This window comes from Misgurnus anguillicaudatus, unplaced genomic scaffold (assembly GCF_027580225.2).
Source record: "Misgurnus anguillicaudatus unplaced genomic scaffold, ASM2758022v2 HiC_scaffold_26, whole genome shotgun sequence".
NCBI lineage: Eukaryota > Metazoa > Chordata > Actinopteri > Cypriniformes > Cobitidae > Misgurnus > Misgurnus anguillicaudatus.
This window is the reverse complement of record NW_027395276.1, coordinates 4,624,767-4,637,784: the sequence shown is the minus strand read 5'-3', so window position 1 is coordinate 4,637,784 and position 13,018 is coordinate 4,624,767. Positions and strand designations below refer to the sequence as shown.

At 44.6% G+C, this 13,018-nt stretch overlaps 1 protein-coding gene across 1 annotated transcript; it reads left to right on the top strand.

Moving 5' to 3' along the window:
* The first annotated feature begins 700 nt into the window (after positions 1-700).
* LOC129443228 (5'-AMP-activated protein kinase subunit beta-2) lies at positions 701-12,848 on the top strand. The gene is made up of 8 exons (XM_073864377.1): positions 701-825; positions 2,088-2,267; positions 8,895-9,049; positions 9,132-9,225; positions 9,668-9,782; positions 9,912-10,045; positions 11,809-11,877; positions 12,029-12,848. Exons 2-8 carry the CDS (start codon positions 2,112-2,114, stop codon positions 12,104-12,106), a joined length of 801 nt encoding a protein of 266 aa, XP_073720478.1. The 5' UTR covers positions 701-825; positions 2,088-2,111; the 3' UTR covers positions 12,107-12,848.
* The last annotated feature ends 170 nt before the right edge of the window (positions 12,849-13,018 follow it).

Below are 13,018 nucleotides of genomic sequence, written 5' to 3'. Positions count from 1 at the left end.
GCATGCAGGTTGAACTCTGGGCTGGGGGTGAATGACGATAATGATAACTAGTTGCAAATAAAATCGAAAATGAAATCAAAATGAACAACAATAAATACATCTGTATCAGTAATCTTGATTTAAAACACTGTTACCAAAGACACAATACAGTCAGTCGTTTAAATACTGCCACCTGCTGGTAGAAAGGGGGAACAGTTTGGTGGAAACCACATTAAATATTAATTTAATTATATAATATAGCGCTAACAGTAACAACTCTGCGCTAACAGTAACAACTAAGCCTATTTATGTATTGATTTTTTTCTTCTAACTTTACTCTGGTGTTACGTTAGTGCTGCATATCAGAGTGTGCTTCTATACTCTTTGATAGTATTATGACCGGCTTTTATTTTGATAGGCTGTATTTACTATAACTTCCGCGTCACGTGGCCAACCTGTCTTTCTTTTAATGTAGATCATCAAACGGAGAAATGAAAAAAGGAATTTCCAAAAACCAAAATCGGACCGTTATTTGAATTTGGTTTAGTCGTTTTCCGTTTTTAGATTTAAAAACCAAAAACGGAAGAACGGCTCTTGTTTTAGCGGTTTTTGTTTTTTTTGTTTGAAACGACAAACGAAAAACGTGTGGTTTCTCGTTATTTTGTTTTTTGGTTTAAACGAAAAAACAAACTATCAAAACGTACACGGACCATGGATTTGACACAGCGCGTTTCGGAATGCTGTGGTCGTTAGGACCTTCCGACTCGCCGTAGCGCAGGCAGGCAGCTGCAGTATGTTTTTAAAGTATCGCGAATCTCAGGAGTGGAAAAAAACTGTTCATATGTGGTACTGATTACATTATTTCACTTCTTTATTATTCCACATAGAGTACACGCTTGAATATTTGTTGTCCATAATGTGACGGTATGTTGTTAATGTGAGCGAAAGACAGTTTGAGTCTTACAGAAACACTCGGCATGCTAACAGCTACAGAGACTCGAGCTACTCAGCAATAACAATGATTTATTCTGCATGCTTACTAAAAATAACACATCGAAATATAAGACTGTGTGTTTTTGCTTTAGATGTGTGATTAACATGACGCACCGTGACGTGGAAACGTTCTATGCAACATCAAGATTTTATATAAAATGTAAACTAAGACACTTTTTTATGTTCATGTTGCCTGCTCTAGGGTGTCGCTGTACATATTTAGTCACAAAAAGATTAGGGGTCAATGAAAAGAAAAGCTCTTATAAACGTATTAAAAAAAATCTTTGTAAAAAACTAGATGTAATGCATAAATCTGACCCAGGACCAATGTGTTTTAAAAGTTTTGTTTTCATAATATTTTTTGATATCCCTATTTAATAAAAAAAATGTCAGATGATACAACCAATTATTGTCTATTTGTCAGATAAGTTTTAATGCGCTCCTTGTGTTGTCATGATGATTGTTTGTTTATTTGATAATGAATATCCTGAAAATCGTTTAAAAGTGTAAAAACTTACCATAAAACTAACTTTGACAGCTATAAATTTAAGAACAATAATTTAAATAAAAGTTGAATAACAATTTTATAGAGAACCTTAGCTTGCATTTATTAAAACTAAAATTATTAGCGAAATTGTTAGATTAATACAAGTATTTAGCTTAATGTTTTTATTTCTTGGGGCATTCATAGCAGTTTGACTTTCTGGTTGCACCGCCTGACCTCTGACTTCTACTTGGATGCTTCTATAAGTTTTTGCATGTGATATCAAAATCATAAATGTACTTTTTAAATACAATTAAAATGCGTTTGATAAAATGTCATTCTTTCTAGTTTACTTTGGTTGTACCACCTGACACAGAAAATGTCACAGCCTACCCATCACATTACAGTAGCTATTTCTTTCAGTATTTGACCGAAATTATTCAGCCATAAAGATCACCTTGGCTTCACTGGATGATGTGATATCATGTTTACTGATCATACTTGTTATCTTCTTAATAAAACGCCCATGATTGTGGTTGTATACGTAACAAGTACATTTCATAAAGCTCAAGATGATGAGACAACATGTCTTGATAATATTTGCAGATTCTAATAAATGTCTCCTTAACAGATTGTAAATCAGGATCCATCAGTCATGGGGAACACAAGTGATCGAATGTCCGCTGATCGGCATGGATCAAAACCTCATCGTTCAGAGAGTGGAGGTGGACACAAAGATCTTGAGCCCAGCAAAATGATGGACAGCACTGACGACCCCAATATCTTTAACACACGTGGACCAGAATCTAAAGTATTCAATAAGTTCCCTTTCAGTCGGTCACTACGACGTCACGTCGTGACCGACGAATTGGGAGCTCGCTTAGAGAGACCAATCTGCTTCGAATACTACTAAAACGCCAATGAACTTGGCATTGAGATATTTGCATAATGCTGGCGCCGCCCCGCCAGGTGCGTATATAAGACACACGTGCAAATAGGGAAATCAGCTTTTTATCGCTTCGAAAGCCGGCAGTATCTGCTACTGAGAAGCTACTTCACTCTGTTGGGATCGATTGCGGAAGTTGGTTGGACTGGCAGTACCACAGCGGACGCCTCGCAGTATTCCACAGGCTCTGCATCTTTTTTGTTTGTTTGAGTTTAGTGTGTGCGTTGCCTTCCCTGTGCGCATCATCAACTGAGCATCTGAGTGAATTTCCCTAAAAGAGTGATACGAGAGAGCTTTGTGCCTTGTTAAAGGCAGCCACTCTCTCGTATATCCGGACATTAGCGTCCTTTTCAGGATGGCTTTTCGTCCGTGCGATCTTGGATGCGGGAAGTATATGGGTCCGAAGGACGGTCACGAGCGTTGTCTTTCGTGCTTGGGCATCGAGCACGCTGAGGCAGCGTTCGCTGGGGGTAAGTGTTCTCACTGCGAGAACATGTCCCTTGTGGATTTGCGGAGACGGTTGTCTTTCCTCCGGGAAAAACGCAACCCACGTCCGACGAGCTCTGATCGCCGCCACGGTGCGGCTGTGAAGCTCTCGAAGGATGATCTCCGCATCACTGTGCTGAACCGGGCAGGGGATTCGTCCTCTGCCTCTCAGCCTCCTCATCCACAGCCGGTTGATGCGCCGATGGAAACTTCAGAGTCGTGTTCTACGATGTCTGTTGGATCTGTCGTGCCTCCCTCCGGGTCCACGGAGACCGCAGCATCCGAGGGTGGGCCCTCTACCTCTGAGGATCTGGATGTCCTCCCCCCTTCCGGACGGGTCGTGACGCCGGATTTCGATCCAGAGATGGTGGCCGTGCTCTCTCGAGCGGCGGAGACCGTCGGGTTGGAGTGGGTTCACCCCCCACAGCCCGAACCGTCCCGCCTGGATGATTGGTTCTTTGGAGCTGCCCGGGTTTCACAACCCTCTCCGCCGGTACCTTTCTTCCCCGAGGTGCACGAGGAGCTGACCAGGACCTGGAGGTCGCCGTATTCTACCCGTTTACGGCCGTTTCAGCCCTCCCCCCTCACCTCCCTCACCGATGGAGCCGCTAAGGGCTATACGGGAATCCCCCCCGTGGAGCGTGCGGTTGTGATGCAATTGTGTCCGGCCACCGCTTCCACCTGGAAGGATCGCCCAGCCCTCCCCTCCCGTGCTTGCAGACAGTCTTCCGGTCTAACGGGGGCTGCCTATCATGCATGTGGAGAGGCGGCTTCAGCCCTGCACGCTATGGCGTTGCTGCAGGTCCACCAGGCCAAGGCCTTGAGAGATCTGCACGAGGGAGGACACGACTCGCCTGTGCTTTCGGAGCTCCGGGCCGCTACGGATCTGGCCCTCCGTGCTACGAAGGTCACGGCACAGGCGATCGGTCGTGCGATGTCCACGATGGTGGTCCAGGAACGCCATCTGTGGCTCTGTCTGGCCGACATGTCGGATGCAGAGAAGAACAAGTTCTTGGATGCGCCCGTGTCCCAGGCAGGCCTGTTCGGCGAGTCGGTGGAGTCGTTTGCCCAGCAGTTCTCCGCCGCCCAGAAGCAGACGGAAGCGATCGCTCAGATCATGCCCCGGCGCAAGCGACCTGCATCTCGCCCCCCAGCGCCGGCGGCCCCGTCTGCTCCTCGCCGAGGGCGCCCTCCGGCGGCTGCCTCCGCCCCCCCCGCTAGAACGTCTTCTAGACCACGGAGAGGGAACAGCCGTCGGCAGCCCGCCCCGCCCGCACCACCCGCTTCCCGTGGCAAACGGAAATCGAAGCGGCCCTGAGACGGGCGACCTGGAGTTGGATGGGATCACTCTACGGGAGACGGTGACGGCACCGCTCCTTCCACCGGTAGAGGGCCGGGTGGAAAATCTTTTGTTTCGTTTTGTTTCTGTTCCGCCGGCTTCTCAGCCGGCACCCACAAAACCACAAAAAGAGTGCATTCCTATTCCTTCTCCAGGTCTCCAGAGGATCGAGAGAGATGTGAGCGGGCAGTCAGATGCTCTTCCTCCCTCTCCTCTGTCGCCAGTGGGTGTTCTGAGGAGTTCGAGCTCTCCCCTTCGGAGACCGGACCACCAGCAACCCCTTCGGAGTCTGCGTCCTCAGCTGAGGAGACCGGACGACCGTTTACCTCAGCGGGCTCAGGTCAGTGTCACACACACACATACTGTAGATGCTTATGCTGTCACGGCAGACGCACCGGCAGTCCCGCCTGTCCCGCCTCGCTGCCCCGCCGCGGGTACACCGGTAGTGCCGTTAATTCCTCTCGTACGGTCCCTGGGGGCTTGGCTTCAGCTTCCCAGTCCGTCTCGTTGGGTTTTACGCACGATCCGCCTCGGTTACGAAATTCAATTCAATCGGCACACTCCCAAATTTGCGGGCATACGTTTCACCACGGTGAAAGCGTCCGTTGCACATGTACTGCGTGCAGAGGTCGAAGTCCTGCTGGCGAAGGACGCGATCGAGCCGATCCCTCTTACCGAGATGAGATCGGGTTTTTACAGCCCGTATTTCATAGTACCCAAGAAAGGCGGCGGGTTACGACCGATTTTGGATTTGCGTGTCCTGAACAAATCTCTTCAGAAGAGGTCTTTCAGGATGATTACACCGAAACAAATTTTCAGTGCAATACGCCCCCAAGATTGGTTTGCAGCGATAGACCTGAAAGACGCGTACTTTCATGTGTCCATTCTCCCTCGTCACCGACCGTTTCTCCGGTTTGCGTTCGAGGGGCGGGCATATCAATACAAAGTACTACCGTTCGGGCTGTCTCTCTCTCCCCGTGTGTTCACGAAAGTGGTAGAGGCGGCGTTAAAGCCCCTCAGAGAGAGCGGTGTTCGCATTCTGGCTTACCTCGACGATTGGCTTATAATAGCGCATTCTCGGCGGACGCTGTGCGAACACAGAGATCTAACACTTCAACATCTCGCCCGTTTGGGTCTTCGGGTCAACTGGGAAAAGAGCAAACTTTGCCCCACGCAGAGGATCTCTTTTCTCGGTATGGAACTGGACTCGATCGATTTATCGGCGCGTTTAACAGAAGAGCGCGTCCAATCAATTCTGACTTGCCTCGGTTCATTCCGAGGGAAGAATGCGGTCCCTCTGAAACAATTTCAGAGACTCCTGGGGCGTATGGCAGCAGCAGCGGCCGTGACACCGCTCGGGCTGCTCCATATGAGACCGCTTCAGCGTTGGCTTCACGATCGAGTCCCGAGGAGAGCGTGGCGCGCTGGCATCCATCGTGTAACCATTACACCTGCGTGTCGCCTAACATTCCCCCCGTGGTCAGACCCCGCGTTTCTCAGGGCCGGCGTGTCCATGAGACAGGTCTCCCGGCATGCTGTTGTGCATACAGATGCCTCCGACACGGGCTGGGGAGCCACGTACGACGAGCTCACGGCTTCGGGGGTGTGGACAGCACCCCAGTTGCATTGGCATATCAATTGCCGCGAGTTATGGGCAGTATATCTGGGACTCGTACGCTTCGCTCAGGAGCTGCGAGGGAAGGATGTACTAGTGCGCTCAGACAACACTGCGACCGTAGCGTATATCAACCGTCAAGGCGGTTTGCGCTCTCGTCACCTGTCGCATCTCGCTCGTCATCTCCTCCTTTGGAGTCAGAAGCATCTGAGGTCCCTTCGTGCCATTTACATACCGGGCTCGCTCAATACAGCGGCAGACGCGCTTTCCCGAGCAGCGCGCCCCGGCGAATGGCGACTCCACCCCCAGACGGTCCAGCTGATTTGGAGGAAATTCGGTCGAGCGCAGATAGACCTATTTGCGTCACCGAACAATACCCATTGTCGCCTGTTTTATTCACTAACCGAGGGCAGCCTCGGCGTCGATGCGTTGGCACACAGCTGGCCGCGGGGCCTGCGCAAATATGCGTTCCCCCCAGTGAGTTTAATAGCACAGATACTGTGCAAAGTCAGGCAGGACGAGGAGAGCCTTTTAATGATCGCCCCATATTGGACGACCAGGAATTGGTTTCCGGAACTAATGCTCCTCGCGACAGCCCCTCCCTGGCGGATTCCCCTGAGGAAGGACCTTCTTTCTCAGGGAGGGGGCACATTATGGCACCCGCGCCCCGACCTGTGGGATCTCCACGTTTGGTCGTTGAGCGCGCGCAAGGTTTAAGTGATTTACCCCAAGCGGTATCTAACACTATTGACGCGGCACGAGCTCCGTCTACGAGACGGGCTTACGCGTTAAAATGGAACCTTTTCGTCACCTGGTGCTCTTCGCAACGCGAGGACCCCAGAGAATGCCCTATTAACATTGTGCTTTTATATCTTCAACATAGGTTAGATGGTAGGCTGTCACCGTCCACTATTAAAGTTGATATCGCCGCTATATCTGCGCATCACTCACTTATTAACGGCAGATCAGTGGGCCAGCATGATTTGGTTGTTAGATTCTTGAGAGGCGCTCGCAGGCTAAACCCCTCGCGCCCTCCTTCTATTCCTCCCTGGGACCTGTCCATGGTGCTGAAAGCGCTACAGAGTCCTCCGTTCGAGCCTTTGCAGTCTGCGAGTCTGAAGCTTCTATCCATGAAGGCTCTGACCCTACTAGCATTGGCCTCGGTGAAGAGAATAGGGGATTTACATGCATTCTCTGTTGACGATTCGTGCCTTCAGTTTGGTCCTTCTGTCTCGAGCGTGACCTTGAGACCCAGACCAGGCTACGTGCCCAAAGTTCCCACTACTCCCTTCAGAGATCAAGTGGTGAGCTTGCAAGCATTGCCTTTGGAGCAGGCAAACCCAACCGAGGCTTTGTTGTGCCCCGTACGCGCACTGCGATTCTACGTGGACCGCACGCAAAGCTTCAGGACCTCAGACCAGCTCTTTGTTTGTTATGGTGGCCAGCAGAAAGGGAAAGCTGTCACTAAGCAGAGGATGTCTCATTGGATAGTTGATACTATCGCCCTGGCTTACAATTTACAGGGCATTCCTTGCCCCTTTAATTTGAGAGCGCACTCCACTCGGAGTGTTGCCTCATCTTGGGCATTAGCTCGTGGTTCCTCGCTAACAGACATCTGTAGAGCTGCTGGTTGGGCGACACCTAATACGTTCATTAGATTCTACAATGTTCGTATCGAGCCTGTATCCTCTCGTGTTCTGTCCTCACCAGGGAGGACACGGAGAGCAGACTCGCAAGTCGGCTTGCAGCCTCCGACTGAGGCTCCAAATTGAGTTTCAGTATGGAAGGCTAACAGAGCAAAAATGCGTAATGGTTTGATTTGCTCTCTCCACTGCCTTGACAGCCTTTGTTGCGGAGCATTGGCTGTCAGCCTTTCACTAGCTGTATTCTTACGAACCTACGTGTTTGGCCAGGGCCCCACATTGTGTCCCAACGGGTTCCTTTGTGAGTATTATTCCGTGGGGTTAATCCTACTAGCCCACGTTTCCCTTAGCAGAGCACTGCTTTGCTTACACAGCCACGGCTGTCATTTATACCTCAACTACGGTTGACTTTCGTCCACCATTAGCCCTTAACGGGGCGGTGGCTTCCGCAGCGTCCCTATACCGCTCAGATAGGGCGCTTCCCAGTCGCTGGCACTACTGTGGGGTTAAAGGAACATCTAGTGCCCGGCCTTCTGCCTTGAAACCTAATTCTCCTATCCTTAAGTGGAACCGGAGGGCTTTAAGCAGACACTGGAAGAGGTCAGCCCCTAGTGGCGTTTTAGTAGGGTTTCCCAATTCGTCGGTCACGACGTGACGTCGTAGTGACCGACTGAAAGGGAACGTCTCGGTTACGGATGTAACCCTCGTTCCCTGAAGGAGGGAACGGAGATGTCACGTCCCGTCGCCACAGGTGCTGCCACCTGCTGTTTAGGCCGGTCACCTTCCGGCTTTCTCAGCGAACAGAAGCTGATTTCCCTATTTGCACGTGTGTCTTATATACGCACCTGGCGGGGCGGTGCCAGCATTATGCAAATATCTCAATGCCAAGTTCATTGGCGTTTTAGTAGTATTCGAAGCAGATTGGTCTCTCTAAGCGAGCTCCCAATTCGTCGGTCACGACGTGACGTCTCCGTTCCCTCCTTCAGGGAACGAGGGTTACATCCGTAACCGAGACGTTTCTGTTTATATCAAATTTTACTAATGAAATAAATCATAATAGTGTTGTTATTCCACTGGTACTACATCAGGTACATTTTCATTAAACATAAATGATTAAATCTACTGTTGAATACAACTTTAAAGCTTTAAATGAATAGTTAAACCCGAACTGAAGATGATCCCATAATTTACACCCTCATGCCATCTTACTGTACTGTAATTCACTAAATTAAAACTAGACTTACTTTCTTAGGTCTTTTGCTCATCAAAGAAAATAAATCTTGATTTAAGCATTTTTAAATATTTGTACTGAAAACAAGACCAAAATGCAAAGTAAGAGTCATTTTTTGCAGTGTAAGATGCTCTGTACCTATTAGATGGCATGTGTTTTTAAAAAATTGTGCTGTCAGGCTTCAGGTGAGAAGGATCCTCCAGATTTAGATGACATGGTAAAGACGAGTCCTCAGGCCCGACCCACTGTGATCCGCTGGGCAGGAGGAGGGAAAGAGGTTTACATCACAGGGTCCTTTAATAACTGGAGCACCAAGATCCCACTTAATAAAAGGTCCTACAGCTCTCTCCTCATATCAGTGTGATGTCACACATCATTCTTAAAATATTTATAATCTCTTGTTTTGTCTCTTAAGCCATAATGATTTTGTAGCAGTCTTGGATCTACCTGAGGGTGAACATCAGTACAAATTCTTTGTAGATGGACAGTGGCTTCATGACCCCTCAGAGGTAAAATCTTATGCATGTTATTTGACTTGTAAAGGGGTCATATTATGAGATTTTTGTAAAGATGTAAAATAAATCTTTGGTGTCCCCAGAGTGTGTATTTACCTTAAAATACCGCACAGATAATTTATTACAGCATGTTAAAATTGGCACTTTGTAGGTGCGAGCAAAAATGTGCCGTTTTTAGGTTTGTCCTTTAAAATGCAAATGAGCTGATAAAATGCAAACACTGATCACCATAATGGTGGTTTGTTGAAAAACTCAATTGTGCTGTCAGTTATTTTTTCTCTCTCTGCACTAAATGCCACATTTTCTAGGTTAATACAAGCACTGGAAAGATGAAACTGAAAAAAAACCTGGCACAATTGTTGACTTGTGTGTTTACATTATTCCAAATGTTTCCAAGTAATTCTGAAGAAAACTGATAGAGATTTTGTCTCTTCAGCCTGTTGTCACCAGTCAGATGGGCACCATTAATAATCTGATGCATGTGAAGAAATCAGACTTTGAGGTGTTTGACGCGCTGCAGGTGGACTCGCTGGAGTGCTCGGACACATCAGGTGAGATCTCTCTGTCACACAGCTAGAAACTTTATGGTATCGTGATAAAGACAAAATCCAGTGTAGATGTCAAAGCTCAATAGTGCTTGTGATGTACAGCATAATGTTATGTGTTACACATTTGTTTAGACCTGTCCAGTTCACCGCCCGGTCCATACGGGCAGAACGTGCACATGTTTAAACCTGAGGAACGCTTCAAAGCTCCACCCATACTCCCGCCTCACCTCCTACAAGTCATCCTCAACAAAGACACCAACATATCAGTAAGAACATCACTCGTTCTCTGTCACTCTCTGTGTCCAAAATAGCCCCCTACACTTAAATAGTGCACTATATGAGGAATGTGAATTTTTAGTGATATCCAAAATCATAATAGACATTATTGAGTGCACTCATTCAACCTCACAATACGCCTTATTCGACCTCGGTTTGGATTCAACATGGCGGCAGACTGAATATAGCGTATACACCGCAAAAATGTACGGAAGCCCTGAAGCAAAACGATAAAAAAAAACATGAGGAAGAAAAAAATTCTTCATTCCTGAGACTAAGTCCTAAACATTTTTTTCTTTTAATTTTTTTCTCTTTTTTGTCTCCCTATTTTCTCTTTCAAAAGTTTTTTCTCTTCAAAAGACCACACAAGGAAAAATGCTTACTAGCTAAAAATTTAGCATCCAATACCAGGTGACATCACAAAAAAATTGAGAGAAGAAAAAAATGTGGGAAAATGTTTGAAAGAGAATATTTTGAAAGATAAACATCTTTGATAGATAAAAAACTTTGAAAGAGAAAAAACGTTTGAAAGAGAAAAAAATTTTTGAAAGAGAAAAAAAATTATTTAAAGAGAAAATTTAACTTTTTTTAAAGAGAAAAAAAATGTTAATAGACAAATTTTTTTTGAAAGAGAAAAATTTTTAAAGAGAAAAAAAATGAAAGAGAAGAATCTTTATTGAATATATAAAAAATTTAATATATAGAGAATTTTTTTGAAGAGAACATTTTTTTTGCAAAGAGGAAAAAATGTTAAAGAGAAAGAAAATTGAAAGACAAATTGTTTTTGAAAGATAAGAAATTTTGAAAGAGAAAAATCTTAGGACTTAGTCTATACAGCAAGGCAGAACTTGAGCGAACTGAATATGGCATATGCACCGCAATAATTCATACGATTTTTTTCTCTTTAATTTTTTTCTTTTTCACATTTTTTTCTCTTTCATTTTGTTATCTTTCAAAAACATTTAAAGAAGAAAAACCTTTTAAAAGAGAAAAAAAATGAGAAACACCTTAATATTTGAAATAGAAAAAATGTAATAGAACAGAATTGACAGAGAAAAAGCTTTATTTAAAAGATTAAAAAAATAAAAGAAAAAAAGTTGAAAGAGAAAAAAAATTGAAAGAGGGAAAAAACTTTTGAAAGAGAAAAATCTTAGACTTGGCTCTGTACAGCAAGGAATAACTTGAGCTATTTTTTAACGTTGCGCTTCAGGGCTTCCATAATAATGAGTGATCAACTGATGTAAAGCTCGCGGCGAATGCATTTTTACTTCTCGGCAGATGATGGCGCCTGCGCTGTAGCTCAAGTGTCCAAATTTACTCAATCATTTTGATTTAGTCATTCAAGTGAACTATATTAGTGGACTATTGTAGGGAATAGTGTATGAGGGGACGGGGGCTATTTCTGACACAGCTCCTGTGTGTCTCTCTTGCTCTCTCTGTCCCTATGTGTCTGTCTCTCTCTTTCACTCAGTTTAATAATGTTTATATTTTGAAGAGAGGTACATGAAAGGTAGAATAAATCAAGCGTAAATATATGTGTAGATTCTACAGATGAGTGCTGCAGTTTATTTAGGAAAAATATAAATGAGTTTTTGACCCTAATTTTTCAAAGGTAGGGTATAATAGTTACAAACACACATTCTCTCAATCTCCGTCTTTTACCCTAAAAATACAAATGTCCCTTTGCATTAATTGTGAGACAGTTGATAAACTGAACATTGTGCATTGATTCTTTGTGTTTTCTCTGTGTCAGTGTGATCCGGCCCTGCTACCAGAACCAAACCATGTCATGCTGAACCATCTGTATGCGCTCTCAATAAAGGTTATACATCTCTTTACCAGCAGTGTGCTCACAAACATTACATAAATTACATATGCTGTTGTATTGATCAGTATATAATGTAATGATAAATAAACAAGCATCACAGCCAGTTATCTGCCTCTAACAGCCATGATTTATTTGTTTCTTTCAGGATGGTGTGATGGTCCTCAGTGCAACCCACCGCTATAAGAAGAAATATGTGACTTCTCTGCTGTACAAACCCATTTAATGAGCTCAGTCATCATCCATCAGAGCTCAGATTGCACTTTCAAACACTTGAAACATACAGCAGATTTGTCAACTTGTTGCTGTGCGTACCCTGTCATTTCTCGTTGCACATCTTTTTCCCTTTTGTTTTTAAACACCCGAGTTTGTCCTCTTAGGTCATAATGCGAATACAATCTTAAGGTGAACCACGGTTATTTATCGTAACTTGTTATATTGTAAGGGTTTGTGAAATATGAATGAAATATTTTTAAAGAAACCTTTATCAAGAGCATGACAGAATGATGCTATGAGTTTTACTGTGTGACTTTTTGTCTTATACTCTGATGTGCTTTAACTGTGTTAAGACAACGAATAATCAGACAAACATGTAGATGAACACGTTTGCATTTTCTCATGTAGCAATGAATTTTTTGTCTGTTACATATATATTTTATATTTAATTCAAGATATATTTGTCTGTATTGAGTTTGTTTTTATTTGCTGCTGATGTTTTTTGATGCTGCGAGCTGAAATAGTGTGCTGTTATATTTATTCACTGGTGTGAGTTGCACTGTAGCCCAAATGAAATATAGTCACGTCCTCATGAAAGAGCAGTGCCAAAACGCCAAATAGTTTTTGAGGAAAAAATCCACAAACTTGAATTTAATTTGTGTGATTTTTATATATGCACTGAAGAAATGTTTGAGCAGTTATGCATTTTAAAAGATGGGCGATACTTCTTAAAATAAAAAAATGCATTCAGATTTTCTGATTTACATTTTTTTAATGTATGACAAATTACAAATTTAATTCTTATATCCATGCAACACCCCAAGTAACAAAGGACCCTTATTAAAAGTGCTATTATCATGCACTAATTTTGCACAACATATACAGTACAGGCCAAAAGTTTGGACACACTTGACTAAAATGT

Excerpts from the sequence above, each read along its gene's own strand:
- LOC129443228 (XM_073864377.1), top strand. The coding sequence starts at position 2,112 with ATGGGGAACACAAGTGATCGAATGTCCGCTGATCGGCATGGATCAAAA. Across the intron at positions 2,268-8,894 it reads CACGTGGACCAGAATCTAAA|GCTTCAGGTGAGAAGGATCC; the intron begins GTATTCAATAAG and ends TTGTGCTGTCAG. Across the intron at positions 10,046-11,808 it reads ACAAAGACACCAACATATCA|TGTGATCCGGCCCTGCTACC; the intron begins GTAAGAACATCA and ends TCTCTGTGTCAG.